Here is a 26,674-nt window from a genome sequence, read left to right as displayed (position 1 = left end):
GAAAAAAAAACTTATAGTGAATGACTAGGGGAGTGTTGCAATTACCAGGAGGTTTTTTCAATCTATTATTATTAGGAGTGCTTAGGAAGAGGTTATAAAGTCTGAACACTATATAATAATCCTCTTGATTACATTATTAATGTCGTTTTAATGTTACTGTTCCCTCATGTCAGAGATCTCTACAGTGAAAGGAGTGTTCACCTACCTTCGGGATTTTGAGATCCCCTTTTTACCTGGCCTGCTAAACCTGTCTTGCAATTCTAAAATAGTGATAATGGGAGGCAAGTCGTTAAAAGTGAACTGATTGTTTGTTGGTTTATCATCTTGTAACCTGATAGTGCTAGAATGGATGCTTTGTACTACATTGAGATTTCTGACTTTTCATAGCTTCTAGCTTTAGTTTTTGGACAGTGTTCCTGATCCGAATATAAAAAGACTACTTGACCCATGCAAGTCATAAGACTGGTTTTGTGAAGCAAACAAAGTTTTTACTTAGGGTCTGCACTGAAAAGTTTATTATTCTTTCTCAAAATCAAACATGGAAAAGATGCATTAGAAATGCTTGCTTTAAATATTTTTCAAAATAAGAGAAGGGCAGGGAAAAGAGAAGGAAAATCATATTTTTATCTATGGCCAAAGGCAATTTCAGAAGTATGGGTTAATTCAGTGAAGGGCCTCTAATGTTTTCAAACTCTCTAAATATGTGCGCTATTATAAAATTGCCTTAATATTTTCAAATATGCTGTAGGAGAGTAGCAAAATTTGCTATTTGGTGTTGACAAGCTTCATGAATCTTCCTCTCAGTTTTAAATTGTACAGCTTTTTGCCTTATGATATAGTTCCTGCCTATAAGGTTCATGTTCTCTAAACATAACCTGATAGTTTGATCTTGTCAAGTTAGTGTTCCTCAGTATATATAAAAACACATTGTGTTTCTCAATATGTGATATTGATTTCGTTCATCAGTGGTTTCTTTGTGGTACTTTYAAGTGTAATTTGGCAGAAAGTATAGTGTGTCATGTTATCGTGCATGGATTCAGTCAAAGAGCGGGAGACATGATGATAAAAGCAGAGATGTTGCAAGTTTATATTTGAGTTGTTTTCTGTGGCAGAAACAGTTTGACAGTTAAGATTCTTATTACAACGTAGAGTAAGAACAGCACTAAGGCCCCATTTTGTAAAAAAAAAAAAAAAAAAAAAAAAAAAAAGGTGGTTATCCCCTTGAAAGCTGGGCTTTTAAACAGGTTTTGATGTTGCTCTGTGTTTGCATAGGAGTGGTGATTTGGCCCGTTGGTTGTGAAGCAGGCAGAGCGCAGGATGCGTCCTGCAGGTCACAGAAAAGACCTTCCTTGGGCAACCTGTTGAAAAATCTTCAGAAAAGCTACATCTTGGCAGCACCGGGCTGCTGTAGTTGGGGTCTGRTAAACTGGCAGTCCCCTGGGCAAGGAGGTGATGTGCTGAGAGGGAGGAGGCCGCCTGGCTCAGGAGGAGGGAGGATGGGTGTAAGCAAGGTACTTTGAAGGCACGTACTAGCAACATTAGCGGGTGATGCCTGGGATTAAGAGTGTGAAATTCAAACGGAGATCTCTGTCAGAATAACGTGAGTGTTTCTACCTTACTGTTAGGCCTAATAGTAATCAACTCGAGGGTTTTACAGGCATACAGGTTTTACAACGGGGAAGTGGTAAGTCGTCCTGAGTCTAAAGAAAAGTAATTAAAATCAGAGTGTTTCTATATCCTTGCTTTACATTATACGTACAACAGATGAGCAGGAAATTTTTCATCTTGTAGTCTTAATTTTAATGTTGTGTTTGTTACTTTTCTTTAAAAAAGAGGGGGGAAGGTATTTTTCTGATGGTCAGTATAAAAATCATTTTTCCCAAAGAAATAATACTTGACATAGTACTTTCTGCTAATCACAGTGTTCCTTTGTGAATTCATACACTCATATATGAGTTAGACATTTTGTTCAGAGTCTTAATTTCAAGCAGTTTGTGTGAACAATGAAAATAAGACACTGATTTTCTAGATGATAGCTTTTTATGCAAGTTGTGCCCAGCTACTTTTAGATGAAAGGCTGAATTAAAAGGTATAAGTACTACAGTTTAGGTCTATTTTAGTAGCTAAGTAAGACTGCTTGAAATATTCTGGATACATACAAAAGTCTAGAAATGTGCATCTCAGATTTAAAAATTTCTTAAGAGTTTTATTTAACCTATCTTGTGAGTAGACAGATTGAAAACTTGACCCTGATGATCAAAACCAGATGCTTTGGTGTCTAAAGATGTAGATGATGTGCTCTGTGGGCAGGAGCATGTAATGACAGTAGGTGACTTTGAAATGAAGGAGTGCTGTGTGTTTGGAGGTATTTTCAATAGCACCTAASGTTCTGTCAGCACCCTTGGATACCTAAGACCTTTAGAAAGTCTGGCCCTGTATCCTTGAGTTCTTTAGCACCAGACTCTTCCATTCTCATCTAGATTTTATTTGTAATTAGTAAGAAGAAAACAAGCAATTCTGGTTTTAGATTCCCAGTTTCTAACTTTTAGCTAGTTCAAATAAAGAAAATGTCTTTCTGCATCTCATAACAAAATTGAAACTGAAAATTAGTTAGGACAAAACTTGAACATCTTCAAGCTCAGAAATGAAAATATTTGAATTTGTAGCAGAAAAATACTTAAAATAGKACAGGAGTTCACTCCGATACTCCCGTCTCAGCATTATCTGATGCATTATTTATGAAACTTGAATTGACATCCACAGCTACRGCTGTTATTTATTCCAATTCTACATTAATTTAAAAGCTTGACTCTTTACCATATTAAAATTTGCAGTATGACTCAGTGGTGCAATATTTCTTATCTAGATTATTTTAATATTCACAAAAAATTCAGATGTTCAAGAAAGTCATCATTGGTTCATATTAAATTTTAAACAAGTTAGTTTAAAACGCAAAATGCATTWAAATGTGATATAAATTTTAAAAAATCRTTTGAAATGGATTCCTTAATRTCCATCCAATCATGAGTATCGGACTGCATCTCTCCTCTTACTGGCTAAGCCTCAAATTTGAAATACAGTTCTGCCCTCGGTGACACCTTTTACATCAGTCAACACATGCTGCCTTCCACAGTATTTACTCCATCTAAGTCTTTAGTCCTAAATCTTCGCTGTTCCTTCTTTATGCTCCTTCCACTGCTGTGCTTAGGTCTTCTGGTACACCTTGTGCCTATGTCTCCTTTTCCTTCTTCATAAGATTCCTCCCATCTACCACAGAAGTAAATTTCAGTAACAGACTTTGACTGCTTTGTGCCGCCAGGTGTATGTATGATACAAGCGCACTGCCTGTTTGGATGCTCTGTATAAGTCTGTGTATGATACTAATTTTTGCATGAAATGATTGCTCAATTAACTGAGCAATGAAAGATTTTGGGCTGTGAAGTCTGTAAGATTAGGAGTGAGTCCTCAGGGAAGTTGATGAAGTCTTCTGACTTGGCATATTTAAACTAGAATTACTGACATGGTCATCTTGATGATGGATGTTTTTATATTGTTGTAGTCTTTTGTTGCAATATACACAAGATTTGTAAAATTCTTTGATTTTGGAGCTATGTTGAAATACCAAGCATTATTGTTTCAAATCTTTCAGATTAAAAGTTCTCATGGACATTGGGAGGCTTATTTTTGTTAAGCTTTCTGTTTTATCTTCTTCACAYATGGTCTTCTGCTGCAGAGACTTGGCTTAAAATTACAAAATGCAGAATTAAATATTCAGGAGGATTTTTGAAAGGTGACTATCAGCCATGGGTGGCTGATGAACAATCTGGACTTTTCATGTAAAATCATGTGGAAGAAAAATCCTAACAAGGAATTGGAAGAACTCTCTTGTTCTACTCAGAAATGCTGTGTGCCAGGCTGCAAAGTCTATCCAAGGTAGTAGTGACTGAACACATAGCTGAATTCATAATTATTTCTTTTCTCAGAAATAGAAAATACAGGTTCTGTTTTGAGTTTTACTTTATTATTTTTATAGGAAAAAAAAGAAACAACCTTGGCTAAAGATTGTTTTGTATTCTGGGTTATTTTCTGAAAAMCACTTTTTAAAAATTTGCTGAAGGGCCGTCTTTCAGCTCTCTCTGCTGCATTTCAGGATTTGTTTGTTTGTGTTGGTTTATTTCTATGTTCAGCAAAAGCCTAAAAARCCTAGAGGTGATTATTCCTGCCACCTCTAGAGATCTTTTAAAGTGGAAAGAAGTTTGGAAAGATCAGGAAAAGAAAAAAAAAAAGACTTAATGAAAATTCTGAGCGCTTCACAGAGCATAGCTCTGTAGGGCTCTAGAGTTTCTACAGGAGTTGTGTGTTTTGGGTGCACAGTGAAGAGCAAGCTGAGTTCAGAATATTGGTATATCAGGAGGGAAGGTTTCAAGGCTCACCAGTGAGTTGCATTGCCATTTCCTCATCAGCCACTGACATAAGCTATGAAGAAAATTCTCAATAGGCTGCAGATTGTGGTTCTTTGAGACATGTTCTTATATCCTTTTCTTCAATGCCTGGAATACGTTCYCTAAGGCAAAACCCTGAGCACCGGCAAGTCGATTGGTAAATGACCAGCAACTTCAAGGAGTCGGGCTTGCTTCTAATGTCTAATTAACTCAATGAGTTTTGATTAGGTGCCATGTGACAACCTTCCCTTATACTGTATGAAAAAAGTTACCAGACCTTTAAGAAACTCATGACCTTCAAATCTACTCCCGTGGGACAACTTGCAAGATGACAATAATAAGGTTTCATGGCTACTAGTTAAGGTGGTACTGAATAAAGAACTAACAGACAGGATAATTTTGAATTAATATATGTAAGTGTTTATATTTTCCTAAATATTTCTATACCTCTGCAGCCTGGGCACTTACACATGCTCTTTTCTTGCAGTGAGATTAGAAGACTGATGACTAATACTAAAATCTCTGTATTACACTAATCCTGAAGGAGAATAAGTGTATATATTATAAATAGAGTTAGGTTAGAAATCTGAGGTTAAAACCCTCAGTTTTCCGACTGCAAGATTATTCATTTTTTCTTTGCTTTTTTTGTTTTGGAGTTTTTGTTTCTACTTTTCCTCAGGCTAACTCCTGGAAGAAAAGACTCAGCCAAACCCTTCAGGCATTTCCAARTATGAGGCTGAAGCACATATAACCAGGTTGGCAGTTTTCTTTGAAAGGCTAGAGTCAAGGCTTGACGTGTGGGAGGACTTGAGAAGAAAGGAAAGTATGGAAGGGACTTAAGCTTGTGCCTCAGGGGTGATCAACAACTTCATGTGTCACGATTTGGCCTTTCGTCTTACAGGAATGGACGGACTGCTCTTTCTTTACTCAGAAATTCATACTCAAGTTAATGAGTACAGTTGTGCTTTTTATATGTTTGCAATACATAATTGTTACTTGAGTGAGTTAGCACCAGTGTAAATCRGACTGGAATCTGGTCTGAAATGCTTAGCTAGTGTCAGGACTGCAGGATAGGTAGGGTCTTAATGTAGATACACTCTGGCTTCCTTGCATCCCTCCATCTTGCTTATTTGTGCTTGTTAGTTAYGTATTCTGGTGTAGACTAAGATTTAGCCGCAGGCCCTGAGCAGGCTCAGTTGTGCTTTCCCAAGAGCTGAACTGGATTGTGAAGGGACAGGAACTCTGACTTCATTTCTTTGCTTCTGGGGAAGAAGAAATCTTTGCCAGGTGGCTGGAAGGCGCATATTACTTATCTCCTCACATCCTGCTTTACATGATCAACTTTGCTGATGAAACTCAGGTTTTAAGGCTAAAAAAAAAAAAGACAAGGGGCAAGTGTGAAGAGATGCAGAAGATCTTACGAGGATTCAGTGGCTTAGCAGTAAAACGGCAGGTGAAATTCAGTTCACCTGTATCTTAACTGAAGTGGTGTGTGTTGACAAAGGGGAGGAAGAGCGCAAAATCCGAGATTCGTGCCTTTGAGCTGACTGAGCGGTAACTCAGGAGAGAGCCTGGCACTGTCTCTGGGGCAGGCCAGTGAAAGCAATGGCTCAGTAGCAGGAACAACAAATGGAGTATTGTGTAGTATTGGGAAAGGCATAGGGAACGCTGTGATGCCACTGTGCAAGCCTGTGCTCTGCCCACATCTTGACAGATGCAAACTTCTCTCTGAGCTGATTTGGGGTTGGGTGGAGCAGCATCCCGAAGTAGCGGCTTGTATGGAGACTGATCGGCTTCTGGGGCGGGTTCACGTGATGCTTGTGCCTGTCATGCACAAGTTCATAGATATATCATGTATTAGCATGCATTGGTCGTAAGCATGTATGATTTCAAGCTTACATGAGTTTGTTACAAACTTGAGTCAACAGAGCCGACTTGTCTGTGCAGCAGGGAAAACGGCAGCTACTTTGTAGTTCTGCCTTCCCCTCTTACATCTTGGTATTTTTCACTGCTCTTTCTTGTGATTTCACCATGACAGCTTTGCTATATGGTCCTGCTTTTAAGCAGTTGTTCATCTTGTGCTGTCTRCCCTCAATCCAGGCAAACCTGCATTTGTTTCCCGACCCCGCCACAATTTGTTCCGTTTACGACCTGTTACTTTATTTGCACTTCCTCATGCTGCTTTACTGTCCTGCCTCATTTGTCAGTCCTGGCTGGGGCTTTTGTTACACATGACACTRTTCAAACTGTTAAACCTTCTAGCATCCATCCTCAGGTTGTATTAAGCTTTGCAGTCCCTGTAGCCTGCCTGCCTGCATWTGAGAAAGCACGGAGCAGAGCTTGACGGTTTGGGAGAAAAACAGTGGGGAYGATGAAAAGGATGGGACCGTTTCCATACACAGAATGGTCATGTAGGTAAATAACTTGGTCGCTCTGAAGTAACCAAGTGCTTCAGTAAAGAAGCTGATAGATGGAGGGATTATAGCAAAGTTTGTTCAAGTGAAATTTCCAGATTCAGAGCTGAAACAAGGGATGCCTCCCGTTTCCTAAATGGTTTTCATGGAAATCAGAGTAAAAGATCTAACACTTTACAGAAGTCTGGTAGTTATTTGATAAACAGAAGTTTCATTTTACAGAAATATTTTGACTTGTCTATGCAAGATTTTATCTGCTTTTTTCATTAAAGCAAATATAAAGTTCAGTTGTATTCCAGCTATTTCACTAGAGTCTTACATTATTTAAATACTCAAGYGTTGCTGTTTATTCAAATATTTAATAAACTCCTTTATCAGATGGGGAGCTCTGGGAGATGTTTCTGGAGGGTGTCATGTGAGCGAGGGTCCTGTGGCCAGCTATATCCTTCTGTGTTACATGGTCATTTCTCTTCTCCAGTACTTATAGATGTGAAGTCCTTCAGTAAGTGTCACAAGAAAGTAGTATATTTCCAGAGTGAAGAAGGCATCGATATTTCAGCTCCTTTCAAACTCAGTCCCCCAAATTACTGAGTGCTTTTAACTTTTGAGTTGCCAGGAGTGAAATTCACCTTTCAGAAAACAGCATCGTACCCTGKGAACCTGATTCTATTTCCATTACAGTTGGCAGCAAAATTTTGTTGGCATTATTTTTAAATAATATCTGTATCTTCTTTTCTCGGGTAAACCAATTGTCTGCCAGCAGTATTTAAATATGARCTTTGTTATGTCATATGAAATTTTTAGGAGGAGCTTATCCCTTGTACCTTAAAACTTACATTCACTGCAGACAGTCTTTCTTCACATATACATCCATAGCCTTAGAAAACACTGTCAAGGTATTGTTCTTAACCAGTYTTCTGCAGTCAGTGAGACCTTCTCACAGAAAGCTGATTTTGGAAAGCTGCTTGCTGAATTTTACACAGTCTGCATTYGATATGATTGCTCTTCTGTACTGGCCTGAAGATCTGTTGCCCAATTCCAAAAATGAATCCAAATTTTGCCACATGAGTTCACTGCAGGAAGTGGTTGTTTTCAGCTGTCGAGCTGTTTCAAATGAGCGTAATGGCAGTAGTGCCTTTTATCACATAAACACTTCAGTGCACGTTGCCTTCTATTCTGTGTCATGCTGGAAACAACAAAAAAATCTAAAGGAGCCAAAGCCTATTTTATACTTGACAGCAGCTTATAATGAGCTGTATTTCCTGGGGGAAAATTACTAATGACTCCCTGTTGGTGAAATGGGCAAAGGCTAGCTGTGGTTAGAGCAAGAGCCACAATAATTAAGCTTTGGCCCCCTGCRTTAGGAGAGGTTAGCCCTGAGGGATGCAGGTAGTCTCAAATGCCATTTTTTTCAGGAGTAACCTCCTAAGGAGTGTTTGGTTTTAGCTTGGCTTTCTTTGGGGAAACACATTTCAAAGAGGGAAAAACCACAAAGGGACTTCTGTCTAGTTGGTGCCTTGCTCTGTAGTCTCAGTTATTACACTTGAGGCCATATGCAAGGGGCACCATTGCAAGTACCAAAATACTCACAGGTTGTACTAGCAGGGCATCTCAGATATCCATACCATGTACCAGTTTGGTAAATCTCTCCTCTGCAGGTGAAACAACATTAATGGTAAGAATACTCTTGTAACTTCTACTGGCAAAACTATGCAGAACAGGAATTTGACTTTACTATAGCGCTAGCTGATGTGTCTAGTTTAGTTGTAAGGTACATATAGGTTTGCTAGGACATTTGCTATCATCTTGCAGCTTTATTGCTGAGTAGTAAAGTCCCGGAACCTGATATAGCACCCAGGTTTAAAGGCCTTTCCTATCAGCAGCAGTCATCTATCATTTCTCAGGCATMCTTTCTAGACAGTCTTATATTGAAAGATAGTGTCAATTGTCATGAAGCTCTATCCACATTGTTGTATGAGCTAAACTTTTTGATAAGATGCAAATTTTGCATCATGATGTTATTTACTAAATTTAAAAAAAGTTAAAATCACATATGTCTATTGCAGTAAAAATAATGTTGCACTAGCAACACGTAGGAAGAAGTTGCTCAAAAACGTACTTACTGAAAGCCCCCAAACACATTTCCTCATTTCTAATCACCAGTCCTGAAGAAAGCTAGAAGGGTATCTTCTGCCAATGTCATTTGAATCTGCTTTGGCCAACTCTAACATTGTAGTAGTTTGTAAAACATGGCAATAGACTGATGAATCCTTTTGCAATCTTGTTTTGTATTTTTGATGTAAAGATTTAAAGAATTTTGTTATTTTGATTGTTTTGAAATAAAAAATTGTTTTTGAAAATAAAGAAAAAATAGAGGAAAGAAGCAGAGCTGGGTCTTGGCTTTAATGACTAGTGTTAGCAGTTCAGCATTCATTCCTCTGTAGGAGGTGATTTTTTCATAGCCTTGTTTAGGCACCAAGTTCTTTGGGGATTCATGAGCTCAGTGGCACAGAGGAAAGAGTCAAAAGTGATCTCTAACTAGGAATGCAGGAGTATGAGAAGATGCTTCCAGTGCATTGGTTTGTGTGCTGCTTGAGCCAAAGTAAAGGCTTCAGTGAAARCGGATGAAAAATTCCCTGTGTTCTACTTAAGAGGTGTTTTCATGAATTAGACATGTCTCATTTTGTTCTACCTATGCCAATTTAGAAAAGCCAAGCCGTTGTTTAACAAGTCATCTAACAAGCACATCTTTACATTGCAATAGGCACTGCCATGCTGTCTGTCAGGAAGGCTGACTCTTGCGTTAAAGTSAAATACACAAGTTTTATCTTGTGCTTTTCTAAGTAACACTATTGCTGATGAAAGGTTCAGCCAGCATTYACCTGGTCTGGCACTATAGAGGAAATGGCAAAATGTAGCATGGAAAAGAAAATAGTTTTCCCCCATCCCATCCCCCCCCCCTTTCCTTCCAAGATTATCTATCTTAATAGGTTGTAATACTCTAGTCTTTCTAGACTCCTATACTTTCTCCTCCTGTCCTTGCCTCTAAAGAAGGTGGTAATCTAGGTTGGTCCAGCCTTCACAGAGGYAGGATCCTGTTTTGAGTTTCAGTCCAAACAGCCTCTTTTGCAGGTCACGTTGGCCTGACAGCATCACTGTCTATGCTGTGTCAGGCCTCACACAGCGCAGGAGAAAATCTGCCCTCGGCTTTCCTGGCTGCTCCCTAGATGAAGTGGGGTAGTGGGATGTCCTCGGCACTGCTGGAACAGCTGCCTTCGGAAACCTCCTAGCAAACAGGAAGGGTATCTATCTGTAGGATGCGTTTGGTTTAGTTTCTGCCCACTGGGCCATGCTGGGAAGTCTATTTACTTCAGGCTGGATAGCAAGAAAAAGGAGTCTGTAGAGTGGGGAGAGGAACTGTTTCTTCCCTTCCAGTCTAGGGTAGCGCACAAGCCACAAGGATACGGAAACTCYTGGTTGCTTTGGCCTAGCAAGTCTCTAATTGAACCACGGAGCAGCTCCCAGTGGAGGCAGGGCCCTGAGCCAGCRCCGGGAGCTGCAGTCTGAATGCCAGCAGGGGCTCCCCAGGGCCAGGCAGCTGTTTCCCATGGGGAATCTGGTCCTATATAATTATTACAGCAAAAGCAATGGATATTGTTGTCACACCAGAGTCAACAAGAGTGCAGGGACTACTGGGTTACTAACCTCTAACAACCCCCTGGCAAAATCAAAAACCAAAACCCAGAGAAGGAAACCACCACACACGCAGATGTCACATCTCAGCGTGCTGAGTCTTCAGCATGATTTTGCAAAAATGAGATTATTTTTTGTCCTGATTACACTTCAGACTTTCTATGATAACAGCTGCATTAGTGTTACATAAAATATCTATCATCTCACTTCAGTACAGGCACAGTAGTGTGTAAAACAACTTTAAAGGCATGCCTATAGTAACCTTCCCGCATTTCTGTTACTATAGTTACTGCTGAACCATCAATTCTCTTGAAAACGACACTATGAAAGTACTGTACTTAACCAAGGACACCCGTTTTATGAGCTTTTTACTCACTGAAGGAAGATCGCAAGATTACCTCAGGAARCTTGCATTACATGTGGTGTTTTGCCAAATTTGTGCTGGCTTGGGAAGACGGAACAAATTATTTACATGACAATTTTTAAATGATTCAAAAGTAATGCATAGTCTGATTAGATTCCTCGTAAATCAAAGCTAGCAGCTAGTTTGTTAGAAAATGTTAGCATTTACAGAGCACACTTTTTGCAAGGGGTTCTTGCAGCATATGAGTTCTACAAGAGTAATTTCATTAATAATTCAGTTCAGCTTTATGTACTGCTGCCTTCGTTAAAGGAGTTGGCCACCGGCAGCATTTATATTTAATGTTCTGTTAAGTTTGATTGAGATATAAGATTAAAATCACTTGCATTTCGAAGAGAGAAAGCAATAAACTTCCTCTGTATCAATAAGATTTAAATAGAGCTACAATTAAGCTACTGGTGAAGCTGTACCAACCTGCAGGACTCTGCTGTACGCAACTTAAAGCTTTAAAAAAAAAAAAAAAAAAAAAAAAAAAAACAGCATTATGAGTTAGCCCTGGAAGACTGGAGCTTGTTTTTCCCAAGTAAAGGCCACCTCAGTTTGGTAGCAGTTGTCTTTATAAGCTGCTTGTTTTTTCGGTGTCACGTGCCAGATGTCCGCCGCCAGCAAAGGCCCGTGGCGAGCTGCGCCAGGCTGAGCGCCCGCGGGCTGCTGCCGCCGCCGAGGCAGGCTGGCGAGCAGCGCCGGGAAGTTCCCGTTGCCTTGGGAGCCGTGGGGGTTTGCCGGGTTGTTTTCACTCTGGAGATGATGAATAATTGTCTAAGAGTTTTTAAAAAGCGGTGTGGGGTGAGCAGGCCTCGTCTGCTTTCTTTTTCGGTGAAGAGAGAGTTTGTTTGACGCTGTGAGGTTGACCGTGCTTCCTGGACCCGCTTTTACTGGTTACTGATTCCCTAGTTCAGTTACCTGTCTGCGTTTGATGCTTATTCCTCCCACCTGAAGATTCACCTTAACCCGTCAGTCTTAATATTTTCAGAGTCTTGTCAAGTGTAGTGAATATCCGTTTGGGTCTCCCTTCTGCTCCCTGCTTTCTCTGTCCCTTATTTACTGCGTTTTGGTAGTGCCAAGAGCAAAGCAAAGCGGAGACTGGCCCCAGCTTCTCAGGTGTCCCGCACTGTCCCACCGCCTGTTGCAGATCRGGTTCCAGTTTAAAACAGATTCAGCGCTCTCACGTTACTCTAAAGCCACAGAGGATACAGGGACGCCTGCAAAATGGAAGATAAAGCTGATGATAGTATATTGGTAATGGCTTTGGTCCATCTGCCAGGAAAATTATTCTGCCTCAGTAATTGAAATATATTCAAATGCAATTTAAAGGTCACCAAGGATGTAAGTCAAAGACTTAAGCGGAGTTTCTGATCAAAGTATTGTGTTTGACTTTTCCTTTTATGAATGGCTGAAGGAGTCTGCCAAATGATAACTTTCTCTTATTTAATCAAGCTTCTTTGTTACAGCAAACTTTGACTGCAGCTGAGCACTTCACTTGAGTCCAATACTTGCTGAAACACTGAAGGACAGACGAAGGTCTTTTATCCATAGCTATCTTTGGGTTCTGCAGTAAAGTGAACCCTGAGCCAAATCCCAATGCAAAATGCTTCTCCGAAGTGGGAAGAGAGTCACGTGAGCAGCGCTGGCCCTCGTGATGTGCACAGCGTGAGCAGGCATGAAGGATGCTGAGGCGTGTGTCAGTAAATTTGATTTTAAAAGCAGRATGTTTGAAACCTGTACTGGGTGTGCCAGTATTCATTCAAAAGGTTTTTGGAAAGAAATTAGTAGGGCCATGTACGGTAGCTGGTGAAATAGATTGTGCATTTAGGTTTCCGAATGAAATAAAGAAACAATAAAATAAAAAGATACTTTTCTCTTTAAATGTTTGTTTTCCTGGGCAAAAATTAGCTGCATTAAGTAATGGTGCATAAATTTTGAGAAGCTCCTCTTTTGCATCCAAACGCTGCAGTTCAACATGATGAATTCATTTTTAGTAGTAATAGAACTAATAGAAGATCCAACTGGCAATAAAGGAGGAAGGGAAGAAGAGGAATCCTCTTTCCTTTCTATTAAGTATCCTAATTATTGCCAAAGGAATTAGCACTAATCACATTTGCTGGGGGAAGCTGAGGGAGGGATTTTGGCTTCCCCTGCTGAAATAGGATATTTTTCTTCTGAAGGCAATATTACTCCTGCTTTTGACAGTCTTTCATATCTTTTCTGACTAATGAGTCTGAATGATAGATGCTGTGACATCTTCATTTGGCAATGTGCTTTCACTAACATATCAAGGTTTGTCTACCTCTAGCTTTGGCAGTTTTAACTAAAAATGAAGCCATTCCAGTCCAATTAACCCCATGTACATTTTTACCGCAGCCATTAAATGATCATAGGTAGTTCTTTGATAGCTTGTTTTACACAGCTAGCTTGCTTTTGGCCATCTTACCACACCTATATAAGCAGATCAGAATTCATAAGATACTTTATTCACCTTATTTTTTAAAAAATACGTCACTTTCACATTTCTCTTGCCATGCTAAAAAACAGTTAGTTGTGTTAGGAGAGTTCTCTAGTTAGTCACCRAGTCATTTGTTGACCCTAAAGGAGAGATTAGGAAGGCTGTTTACAGACAAATAGGACTTTYGTCAGATCACCTCTCTGACTGTTCCCCACGTCATATTCTTCCAAGTGCACGGTCCATCTCATGACAAGGAACTGGGCATCTTTACTGCCAGGCTTTACATTGCTCAGTAAACACAGCAATCCATTTGGCTGTAGTGCAGACTTTGTGCATGCTCTGCCAGCCCTGGTAACCACAATATTCTCTTCTTCATTCATGTGTTTTCCCACCTTGGTATTACAGTTTCAAAACAGGGAGATGAGAAAGTGGTATTTTGATATCTACTGATTGTAAACAAACTTGTTTAAATTTATTCTGGGTCCACTTGAGATATGGAATTTACTGATTAGCTCCAAATTATATTTGATAGGACTAATCTGTGTAGTCTCACCATTGCGTGTGAACTGTGATCTTTGCAGTAAAACAAATCAGATCCAGCTCTGTTATACTGGATCCTCTGACCTGATACGAAGTTGCCTAAATTAATTAATTATTGTGATTGTGCTGCTGATCTCATGGAGAAAGCAAGCCTGCATACTGTGAAGAGGTTTATAAAAATGATTGTTTAGAACAGACTGTACATATGGAAATTTGTTCTCACATCTTCCATTGTGGTCTCCTATTTACCGGTGGAAATAACAGCTTCATAGCCAGCTTATTACATTTCTCTCCCCTGAGATGTGAAMTTAGTCCTAGGAGAGATCCCACTGCAGTTGGGGACTGAGGTCTGATTTCTGCCATCAGAGCTGGTCCACGGGGGACGGGGAGACGGGTGGGCAGCAGCGCAGGCAGCGCCATGCCCCAACAAGGAGAGCGGCGCGAGTCCAGCAACAGCAGCCGGGTCAGCCGGGGTCCAGCGACAGCCGTACGAGCCCACGGTGACGAGACACAGCCCAGGTGGAGCCAGAAGTCAGCTCAGGGTGAGGCACAGTATACGTAGCATGCATACGATATACAGTTTTTAATACAGTTAAATACAGCTCCCAGGCCAATGGCAGTGTGGAGGCCCCTGATGAGTTGGGTTAGGGCTTGCTGGTGYCCTTATGTACCCAACATCTGCATAGTGCCCATATGTCTTCTGGTTAGGAGTCAAGCAAATCTACCCCTCACCGTGCCTTGAGGCTGATCTGGTTTTGCTTACTCTGGGGTTGGACAGCTGACTTCAGTTAATCGGTTCCTGCTTTACAGCAATCGCAAGCAYGATCAAGGCTGTCAAGTGGCAGAGACGAATGAACCACTGAAGTGTCACTTTGTCACACACCTGGACAAAGAGCCAAGAAACTAGTTGAACACTACAGAGCTGATGTATATAAATAAGTTACTTATTTATTTCCTTAGGGCAGGAATTGGTTTTGAGCAGGATGTGTATATTAGTGCCATCAGCAGTCCTGTTAAATGCTTGCAGCAGTGGTTTTTAATTGCATTATTACATTGAATAGGGGAGCAGAGATGGGACAGAGGGCTAATAGCCAGGTAGAAGATAATATTCCTTGCTAATTTTACTGCACCAAATAAGCATAAGGAAAGATTACATCTTACTGCAGTAAGTTTCACTTCATTATATAAGACAATCTGAATATTGGCATTAACTTTTTAGCATGGAGAAGTAATGCTATTTTGCACTTTTATGTAATATAAAGGAGTTGATGATTGTGCGTGGTCTTTGAAAAAAATGGAATATGCTGCTAATGACATCACTGAAAAAATACATTTTTTTAAGAAATTATTTTAGCAGTCACAGAATTTTTCTTGCATATCCTTTGTTCCACCAGTGCAACAACTATCTTAAAGGCTAGCTTGTAGCATGGTGCAGAGCCACTCTRCACAGTGCTGTTCAGCAGCTGTTTGGCATGCTTTCTTAAAAGAGGAAAGAAAGGAGAATAGCTAGGGTATAGTAACAACATTTAAAGTGCTTTATTTGCATTTCTCTGACCAGGTTACAAAGGCAAGGAAATGTCATTGTCCTCAACATTGAGATGAAAGGAATCAGGCTGACAGATTTTTTTTGATCTTGGTTACCAAAGTGGTGCCTAACTAGCTCAGATTCATGGTCTTCAGAAGTCTTACATTTGGATGGATGCATGTTCATCTCAGCCCAGATTCCAGGAAATCAGAGCTGGACTCAGAAAAAAAGCTCACTGCAGTTGGCAGCATTGGCTCAGATTCTGCGTGCTGACATGGCTGCTGTGTATTGCCAGTCTGATTTTTCTGATACGTGTGTAAATGGTCTTTTTAGCCATCATTGCTTAAGATAAGATTCARGCTTATGCAACTAACACAGGTAGACCTGAATTTTCAGAAACTGTAGGGGCATGGCGTGCAGTGCTGCAGAGGGTGTTTCCTCCAGCTCACGCTGAAAGCTGGGACTTGGAYGTTTCCTCTCTAATCTCACTGGATGTAGTCTTCAACTCCAAAATGTGTTTTCTCAGAATATACAAGTAAGTCAATTTTCCAATTATGAACTTAATTGAATATTGATATCTTTTAAGAAATTTTAAGTTTGTCAGTTTTTTTTTCTGTGTTTCAAATGGTATTGATGGTGGACTAACACAGAGGGTTTTTTTCAAAAAAAAACACAATGAAAATGATTTGAATGAATTACACACCAGCCACTTGCAATTAATCTATTTTACTGATAATTTTTATGTATAATTGCTATGGACTGAAGCAGGCTCAGGTTAKCTGTACGAGTAACAAGTGAAACAACTGTGTTATCAAAAAGCAATCCAATCGTATATGACCCTTTTTCTAAAGCTAACTTGCATACAACAATTGTGTTTCATGCAATCTGTCACTAGTGTGACAGACTGGTCGGTGCCAGGGTTTCCTGTTGGCTCATTACTGCCTTTAGCCGTCTCTCTTTTTTTTTATGGTTGCATGTGCAAACTGTAGCATCGGTGCTTTTCTCGCCCTTTGGTGACACTGTGGAAACAGGACAGGAGCAGAAGGGGAGTAACTCATACAGTCTGAGGCCAGAAGCATTAAAAACACCTTAGTGCTAAATTGATTGTTATGGCTTGGTAAGAGATTGTAAGATTGCTTGGTTGCCTTACCTGTGCACTTCCACCCCTAAAGATGTTTGGGTTTCTGTTAAGTGATTCAGCCCTTAGTATCTATGTGATTAAGTACTTCAGTGTCCTCAGCTGTAGTCCTGGCTTTACGCTGATACAGCAATTACCCCAAATGCAGCATTCCTGTGAATTACTGRTGTGCTCTCAGCCCTTCTGTTAGAGCTTCATGTAATAACAGGTAATGTAATTTTTGTTATGCAGAGAATTTCAGGTACAAGAGCTCTGTGATAATTTCCAATTGGTTTATACTAGAGTAGTTTGATATAAGTAGCTGTTAAATTTGTCACACTCTCTGTCCTTTTTATATTCTTAGTGCTGTGAGGGACAAAGCAGCACCATGGCATTGCTGAAACAGTCTGGGAACATACCTGTTTTTGAGGATGACAAGAGCAAATTGCAATTGAAGTGGTGTTRTAAGTAGGAAGGGGAGGAGTGAATAATTATCCTGAAGTAGTGCTTCACGTTTAAAAACTAATTCTTTTATGGTCATTTGGGCATTTCATAGTCATGATCATTCTAAGGAACACTAGCTAGAAATCACAGCTGGGGAAATAAATTATAGTACTTTACCTTTTTACGCAAACATTTGGTTGCTGGTGATTGGTAATATCTGAAATCCTGGTTCAAATTTTCTGGTTCAAATTTTCAAGGTGGTAGCCTTGATTTCTTARGAGTTCCTTAGCACCAGGTTTCAAGGGCTGGAGAAAGATTTTTTTGTGTGTGTGTGAGAAAAGGCTGGCATAGAAGCCTAATGCCAAGAAAGGAGAACCCTGATTAGATAGATACAGATATCTCCGTGAAATTCAAGCTCTAGAAGAGAGGACATTAACTCACTCTTCTGCCAGTGTATCTTTTTGTACGTGTTATGGGAAACTCTCTGCTCTGTTACAAAGATGGATGCTAGATATGCAGCTCAGCACTGYGGGTGCCACTAGGCAGCAATGTTCCCAGCTGTGCCTTATTGCTGCCTTGGGGCTGCTTATGTTTTTCTGTAGATTTAGCTTTATATTCTAATATTTCGTCAAGTAACTGTAATGAAAGGAGGCTCYTCGCTCTGATATTTTGATTGTTATCTATAATGCTATCAGCATATAATTACGAGTAGAAAATGCCCTAAAATCTTTGCAAGTGTTGGTTTCCTGTAATTGTTCACACCATTTTTAAGAAGGCTATAATAGGAATATCTAAGCAACCTTTTAACCGTAAGTATAATGTTGTCTTTATGCATGCAAGCCTAGATGATACCTTACTTGGAAGGGGCAGGTCTCTTCTGCCTTGATTCCTGCTCGCTGTGTTTTAAAAACAAACAAGCAACTTTCATGCCCCAAGATAAATAGTGAGATTTTGTATTTATTGTGCCTTGATTTCACATTAGCTATATATAGTTCTCAATAAAGACCTGGGAGGAGAAGAAAGGTTGGTTCTGATTTGTAGATTTACCCCTTCCTAATTGGGAAGCTAAAACTGTTTGCTTTTCTTTTCTCTTCCTATTATCACCTGTGGCAGAAAGGTTCTGCTTAGCAGTTTTAAYGCTCTTATATTTTTAATGGCCTAGCCTGAAACATGGAGCATAAAGAAAGTGAGCCTCAACTCAGGAGATTAGGAAGAATTAAATAATACAAAGACTGCTTCCCTGGCCAAAGCCTTTTCTACAGCATCTGATGCACACTGCCGAAGTCTTGCAGTAGCACTGCTGAAGAAAATACAGGCTAGTGAGAAATACATTTTTAATCAAATTCTCTAGTGGTATAGAGAATTAAGGTTGAAATTCTTTTAAATGAGGTTTAGATCACTGCCAATTTTAGCATAACATATACAGATCAATGGAGCTGGGCCAGATCTTGTATTATTTTGTTTATGCAATTTTTGTATAAGCCCATTAGATCACCTYTAATGTGCTTTGTATCATCTAGTCCCACATCTATCTGTTGAATGGTAACACAGCTGAAAGTGTGTAGAGTTTCTTTCTCCAACTCCCCAAACATTGTAATCAGGTATTAGAGAGCACAGTGTTTGTAACGTGTCCTGTTGAATGTGCCCTGCTGTGATGGTCAGCAACAGTCCACCCAGAAGTGACAAATAGTCTCGGGGGGGAAATATATATATATATATATATATATATATACACACATACACACACACACACGTGTGTATATATACATATATATATATATATATATATATCCTCTGTTTCAAATGTTGGGGTAGATAATAGGTTTATTTCAATTGCTCTTTAGTTTGGAATGGGTTGAGTTTGTTTGTTTTCCTGAAAAATTTGACTGTGATACTAAACTTGTAAGGATGTTAGTAATTGTAGATAAGAGAGGTTGTRGCCTCTAATGCTGATTTGCTGTAGCTTTTTATTCTGCCTGTTCCTCCTCCTCTCCACACTTGTCTCTCTTGAATTCTGCTTTACAGGGTAGCTGCTTCAATATCTTGTCACATGTGAAGTTTTGCTTAAGGATCAATTGTGCCAAATGCTAGGTTTTWCAGCAACTTAGGTACTTGTAAATCATAATCACAGTAAGAAGCAAGCTTCTGAAGTCAAGCTTTTCAGAGGGAGCTGATATCGTCTGACTTCTGTTGACTTCACAGCTATTCTGTGCTTAAACACTTTTTGAGGACTGTGCCCAAGTCACATTTGAAAACAGGATTTAAGTTCCAAAGCTATTGAGGCAGTTTTTTAAAAATGCAACATGTAACTACTGTCACTTGCTCTTAAATCTTACAGGYTGGAGTGTACAAAGTGCCATTGCCCAACGTTTTGATGATGGTGTAATGAGGAAATATGAAGGGGTTTCATTATGGACACAAAAATGTTGTTTCAGATGATTTGAAGTGAGGTAATGAGGACAGTTGAGAGCTGTGAGCCAAACTGCTTACTTGAGGATTGGTTTTACTCAGCTCCCTTCAACAATATCCAGCATGTGCCAGAAACAGACTTTTTCTAGACATGCTTGCAAAGAGTCCAGAAGCACTTTTAAAGAGAGAGGAAGTTCAAAGGGAGCAGCTCTGAAAACTGTTGCGGTTGAAATTAGTTTGTATTAATTCTGTTATGACCATGTGATGAAAGCAAGCCTCCTATTCATGATGGTGAGACTTGAGTATATAAACATATGGATAACACCCAAGATGGAGGGGTTTTAAACCAGCAAGAATGCTGAACAATATATCAGCTGTGTGCAGCGGAGCAATATCTCCTGCACAGTTGGGGCTGGGGATTTCTTAGGGAGACATTGGTGTGATATGTTGCTTCAGACAGCTAAAGCACTGCTGTTCCTCACCACAGAAAACATAGTCCTCTTGGTCTCTGTATATAAAGCAGTCTATATTTGATTTTTGTAGAGCAGTGTACCTGTATAATTAGAGAATTTGGTTGTGATTCCATAACTATTTCTCACCCAGTGCTTCTCCATAACAAGGGAAGTCAAACCATGTTTGTTAAAAGAAATTTGTGCAGGTAAAGCTTTAATATKTTTAGATTTGCAGATAGCATGTGAATTTGTTCCTGGATTTATAAATAGCATATGTTGATGAATACTAATTGATCTTTCCACAAAAAAAGGTGATGAAAATCTCGGTCATCTCATGAAACTTGGCCTTCAAGTCTAAAAATCAAATTACAGAAGACAGACAAGAAATCATAAGATTTAGGATGGTATGTGATTTGTATTTGAAAAGGCAAAATTAACTCGGTCATTTCCTAACAGCTGTGTGCTTGATATGACAACCTCAATAACATTGTTTTTAAAGCACATTTTACGTATATCATTTTATAGCAAGATAGTGATTTAGAATGTACATATGTACAGTCCTGAGTGGAGTTGGGAAAAGGTCGCAAAGTGGATGACATGTTCTATATGAAGATGTAGTGCTTTAGGGTGGTAGGAAGATGCTGGTGAGCCATCAGCAGGCAGAGCTATTTGAGTTGTGCCTGGGGGTAAGATCAGCAAGAGGGAGCTCAGAAGGCCCACGGGAGAAAAGCAACTCATACTCTGGGCAGGAGGCCCAAACACCTCATTCCCTAGGAACTGGAGATCCAAGTACCTTTGGGTGGTTTGAGTTTACTGGGACAAACCCTTTATACAAGGAAAAGGTACCTGTGAACTTGCTTTGTGTCAATCAGCAGCATGAGCTGTTCTTTCTATAGAGACTGCACAGAGGTGTGATGCACAGGGCATGTGCATATGAAAACGCTAGACTGAATTTGAAATAATGTTCTTGCTAGGTTAATGTTGCTGGACGTGTCCTTCCCATGTTACCTTYTTGGTAGACCTCTTCTTGGAAACCAAGTTTTTTAGTCTTTTCRATAAGTTTATTTTATATCCAATCAGTGCATAAAATTGAATAGATGAATGAAAACAGTTCAAAGATCCCTTGCTTGCTTCAGGCTATCTCTGGGCATCTTCTCAGGTGTGGACACCCGAGAAGTGCAAATCTGCGTTGAGTGGAGTGGTGTTAATCTGGGATTGTCTGGGCCTGARCAGAAGCACAACAGGCAGCCTTGGGTCTGCTCATTCACAGTGGAAGTACTGTATGTATTTCCCCACCTCAGCAGCAATGCCTGTGGTTCAAAGCAGAGCGAGAAAGGACTGGCAAGGCCAAGGCGCCCACAGCTCTGGCACCGCTGCCTCCCACCCATGCTGCACAGCCAGCACACCGGGAACCAGGCAGCTCTGCCTAGAACAGCTACTGCAAGATTAAACAAAAAATTCCACTTTTTCTCCCTGCTTCCTCTTCAGCTTAGTTAGATCGGGAGGAGCTAATCTGGTGAATGCAGTCCCTGGCACTGCTTACTGTATAGGAGAAACTGCCTGAGTCCAAGAGGATTACCACAGACCTGACACAGTGCTGTGGCTGCCCATGAAGCCCGTGTCATGGGCACTGACATGGAATTTAATCATAAACCTAGAGAAATCTAGAGAAGATTTCCACTGTATACCTAGGTGTTTGCCAAGATCTCTTATATAGGATGTGGTGCTGCAGCTTGGGACGAGGAGAAAACCATATTAAAAGCTAGTATTGACTCGTTTTCTATGTACCAGATCTTCAAAGTATTTACTAATGCCAAATCAGTATCTAGCAAGATTTCCAAAGCACTGTTAAACTGTTAAAAATAAATACTTCTGGTATCTGTCCATTTTAAACTTTCTGGCTCTGTGTATATAAAGAATATTGCAACAGAATATTGCTGTTGGGAAAAGGTATGCTTTTATTACAGCTATTGACATCTTTTGTGTAAAATCTTATGAGAGGCAAAGCACATCTAGACTTTATCTTATTACAGGAGGTGAAACCTACTCACCCCTGTATGCAATAGCCTAATTTCACTGAAGGGGGGGAGGACAACAAAAAGCCCTCACTATATTTGTGTTTAAAAAGCCCTTTGGAACAATTTCGTTTGTGAAGCAAATGTTAAATAAAAGATACAATTTTGCTTTAGGCTGTTTTGAAGACAATTGGTTAATAGTTGTAAAATGTCTCAGTGAGAATCATTCAGCTTCTAAGGTCGTGTATTTCACTAAGAATCGAGATGGAACAATTAGAGATTTGTAAAACACACAGCTTTTAACTGGGGAAAAATAATGCTCTCTGGCTGTGTTCCAGGGTCAAGTAATTGCAGTGCCTGGGTTCTTGGAGCCCAGGGGAGGGGTCACAGCACCCACAGGCTCTGTAAATGCAGACCAGAGCCCCAGCCAACGAGCCGTGCTGTGGGGCAGGCTATTACGCTAAGGCTCAGCTAGATACTACCACAATTAAACAGCTTGCAGACTGGAATTGGCCTGAAGCCTTGGCAAAGCCAGCTTGTAAAATCACTTGCAAACATACCTTTAGAAATAGCGCTTCCTGGATACCGTGTTGTGCAGAGGCTCCATCCTTTTCAAGGCTGTGAGGAATTTTATTCCTACCAGCAGGTTCCTTGAGTCCACAGTTTTCTCCTGAAGGGAATGCTGAAACCCTTCTTGAAAAAAGCAGCTTCTCCTGCTTAGAGGCCAGCAGGTTCTCACACTGGAGCATCCCGTAGAGATAACCAAAATTATTATGCCAACAACAAAAACAACATGTGTGCACGCACACCCTGTCCTCCCTGCCCTCCTCCCCTCCATAAATCTTAGAGGGGGCCTAATACGAGGGCTTTCAACCTATGGAGCCACGAAGTCTAAGATAGGAGGAGGGAGAAAGAAGGGAACAGAGRTGTCACAAAAGGTATCAAGAAAAGCAAATTCATTTATCCTATTTGGAAGTCTACAAATGTAGATTTTAAACTGATCTACATTGCCTCTGGAAAGTGATAGACCTTTTTGTTGGCTTGTTAACCCTCCTCCTACTGCTTTAGCTGTTAAAAGTTCAAGTGACTTTCACAAGAGAGAATTGGAAATAGTAGCAAAACATGTCATTTCCCCAGAAAAAAAGRAATATATTAGGGGAGTGGGATTATTCTTTTTAGTTTAAGGAAAAGAGTAAAAAATTATATATAGGAAAAATATATCAGSCAAAGAGGACTGCCTGTTCTGCACCCTGCACAATAATATTTTGACCCCATTAGCTGTTACAGGGCAATAGAATATGTGCATCAGATTTAAACCCAGCTGCAGGATRTACAAAACAGCTTTAATCAGAGGTTTCCTCGGTCCTTTTTGCAGAACAGGTAACTGGTGAAGATTTGTTCTGATTTTAATAACTCACATAATGGCTATGCATGTCTTTGTGCCTGGGAAGCACCACAGCCAGCTTTGAATGTCAGGGTTCAGTCAGAGATCTGCTTGATCGACAAACCAGCCTCAAAGGAGGGGATTAAAATAGACGTTTTTTAAATCAGCAAGTATCATTTCTAGGTACTGAGCAGAAATGAACCTGATCCAGTTCCCTGTAAATGGATAAGACTAAGTCTCTTAATAGGTCAGCCACCTCTGAAGCTTAGGCAGTCTGGATTTTGTGGGTTGGCTCTACTTACAATACTGAGTTAGTAATAAAATTAATTAGAAGCATCATAAGTTGTTCATCCCAAGAGACTATTATTTCTACTTGCAGCACTCTATTCTAACTAGGATTGTCTGCCTTTCTATTTTTAGGCTGGCCATGGGCAACGCTCTCTGTTCTTGGATTCCTGTACTGCTACTCTCACGTTGGAATTGAATGGGAGCATACGTACGCAGTGAATTGAGAATGACGCAGAGGTCTGGTGTCGTGAATGATGATTCTTAAGACAGCTCACAGGTTAATGGCTTCTCTACACTGGATATACTTGCCATCTGCAGAAGAATGTGCCAAACAAACTAAATATATGATCACTGTGTTAAGCTCATTTAATTGATTCTGGATGGCAAATTCAGGAATTAAACCAGAAGCATTGATGGGCTATGGCAGGGGACAGGGAGAAATTATGAATCATTATGAATTATATTATATTTATAAAACAGCAGCTATGTTTAAGTTGAAGACTGTTTTTTTTTTCCTTCCAATGTTTTGCTGCCTATTTTGACATACTAAAGAAAACTTTCCTTTTCCTACACTGCACAATTCAATAATCCAAACTCTTTCAGCCTCTGTCCAGGGGCACACCGGGTTATACCCTCCACTCGTTTTACTCTGTGAAGGGCAAGATGCTCATCATTTCTTTTTGATTGCTGTCTGGTTTAAGCTAGAATATTTCTGCTCTTCTCACTGACTGCAGTTTTTCAGCCTTACCATTTTTCCTACTGTAGCAAAGTCTGCTTTTTCTTTTGAATTTCTTCATTTAAAATTCCTCATTTAAACAGTTCCCTTTGCTAGTTTCAGGGTTTTTCCCTTTTTCTTTTGAAGGAACAGGGAGGCCAGGGCCAGTCTTCTCTTAAGGACCAGCTTTTCTTATTTATCAAGTAAGATCTTTCAGCTCCTTAGGCTTTTAGTGCTCTCTGCCTGTATTAGTGCTAAAGCATGTAACATTACCTCTCTTGTGGGGGTGAACCCCATCTTCATGGGAATTTTCAGTTTGCCTCCTGTCCTTTTCTGCTGCAAAAGGAAATATTCCAGGTCTGTCTGAAGGGGAAATCTATTTTGTTTGCTTTATTCTCTGGTGTCCAGGCAATCGGCTCCTGCAATAGTAAAAGATGTAGTAGGAGTAGCATTTTAAGAGCTTAAAGAAAAAAAAGAAGAATCCTCCATTACAGAAGCACCAAATTAGCTGGAGCTACGTGCCCTTTGCCCACAACCAGACCTGCTACAACAGCATCTCTGCCAAAACAGAGTTGCCCAGAGCTGGGAGAAATTCTGCTTGTCTCATTAAAGCATCAAAGCCATGAGAAAGCTCCTGCGCTTGCCATTATCTGAAGGAAAGGGAGAGCCTGCTCACATGTGACACAAAGAGCCTCCCCCAAACTTAGAGCAGATGTTTCTTTTTAAACAAAAATTGAAGGGCAGTTGGGAGACCTTTAGTCACATGGTCTAGCCTTTCCATTAGGCACAGCAAAAGGTCACCAGCCCCAGAGGAGGCTTTTCAACCCAAAGCCAGGCCTTTTCTTGAACCTGAAGTGGAGCGACTTCTGCTGAAGCTTGTTCTGGTGCCTTGCAGCCATTTGAGCCTGTTGGGAGGAGCAATTAGCCTTGTCCTACTGCAGCTTCATCAGAGGCTGGTTGATTGAGACAAACCTTTAACAAGCAACTCAGTCCCCAAGATAGACTTCAGCTTAGTCCTTGCATTTCTGACGTCTCTCTCTGCTGCTCACGACTATAGCCACCTTCCCTTTCCTCTTCATTTGTTTATGAAAAAGTAATGGCAGAGGCTTCAGCTTTCTACCTCTGAAACACTGGTAGCTCCCTCCAAAGACTAAGGCCATTGCTTACTGCTGCAAGGGAGCTGCTGCAGGCCTTTATATTTAGGGAAGGGTTTTCCCCATCAGAGCGCAGTGATTTCCCTGGGAAGCCATTTCTAGGGTAAACAGTGGCCTATTGAAAGTCAGACTTATCATGCACGTGACTTGGCCAGAGCCATGGCTCTCCTGATCAACTTAGAGGGATCCTCTCAGTTGCAAAAAAGTATACTGCTCTCAGCCTATGACTTTTCTACCACTATCATCTGCCATAGACCTCCCTTCTGGAGTAGTACTGAGCCAAGGGCAAGAATTCCCTGAAACTTTGTAATTAAATAGAATTAGCATTGGCGTAAGAAGTCAYGAGTTTGTTCTTCAATCTTATTGATTATTACTGTTACTATATGAAACAACTGGCTACAAAGTGATTAGATTCCAATTTGCATGCATGCAAAGCTTCYTACTCAACAGGGAATGACCTTGAAGGCCAACTAGATTATTCTTCTTTCTTCTAATTGTTTTTTTATATATGTATTTTTCCAGTACTTTACACATCTTCCACAGTTTTGTATCCTTCTCTGTTTCTAAAAAAATAAAGCTCAAACTTCTTAGTGTTGGCTTGAGAATATTGTCTTAGTTCTGGTTTGGTGTAAGAAAGGTAAGTGTATCACTGCACTGAAAAATTGTTAGTTATTATATATGGGACACCTGGATGGACTTGATCTCTGGTTACTTTTATTCCTCTTGTCACTGTATGGAACACAGTCTCTTACAGTACAAGTTTAAAAAGCAACTACACCTTTTGGGTGAGACTTCCCTTCAGACTACTACTGCCCTGGTCCGGAGTCAGAAGCATGACATATGCTTGCACAATTTAAGAAAGAGGAACTATTTCCTATCATTTGAGTATTTAACATATGAGAAATAACTTCCTTCTTCACRCTCAGCCTTATCATCAGGTGGGTTCTTGTTCCTCCTACTTGAAAGTGTTTATTTCAAGAACRCACCCACTCATGAAATATTGCTGATCCATCCTGCTTACTAAGCACCTGTAGGCAAGGTGTGAGCCACACTTGGGTCAAACACACAGCTCTGTTAAGATCTAAGGCTGCACTTGAAATGCTTCAGTGTATATGGAGACATATTCCTCAGCCTGACCTGGATGCAACTCTTCATTATCATGTGGTAACRATATCCTTAATGTCTTCTTTGAAATTATGTGGTAGGCATAAACGTCAT

The 26,674-nt window shown here is 40.2% G+C and overlaps 1 protein-coding gene across 2 annotated transcripts in view; it reads left to right on the top strand.

Annotated features, from left to right (window-relative positions):
* Window positions 1–26,061, top strand: part of HHAT (hedgehog acyltransferase) — a 184,754-nt gene extending 158,693 nt beyond the window's left edge. For both annotated transcript variants that reach the window (XM_085315802.1, XM_085315801.1), the window contains exon 12: window positions 23,720–26,061. In XM_085315802.1, the coding sequence (XP_085171928.1) occupies window positions 23,720–23,811 (92 nt within the window). In that variant the 3' untranslated portion in view covers window positions 23,812–26,061. The remainder of the gene's footprint in view (window positions 1–23,719) is intronic.
* The last annotated feature ends 613 nt before the right edge of the window (window positions 26,062–26,674 follow it).

This window comes from Rhea americana, unplaced genomic scaffold, assembly GCF_003343005.1.
Source record: "Rhea americana isolate MKP2758 unplaced genomic scaffold, rheAme1 scaffold_44, whole genome shotgun sequence".
NCBI lineage: Eukaryota > Metazoa > Chordata > Aves > Rheiformes > Rheidae > Rhea > Rhea americana.
This window is presented reverse-complemented; position numbering and strand designations above follow the sequence as displayed.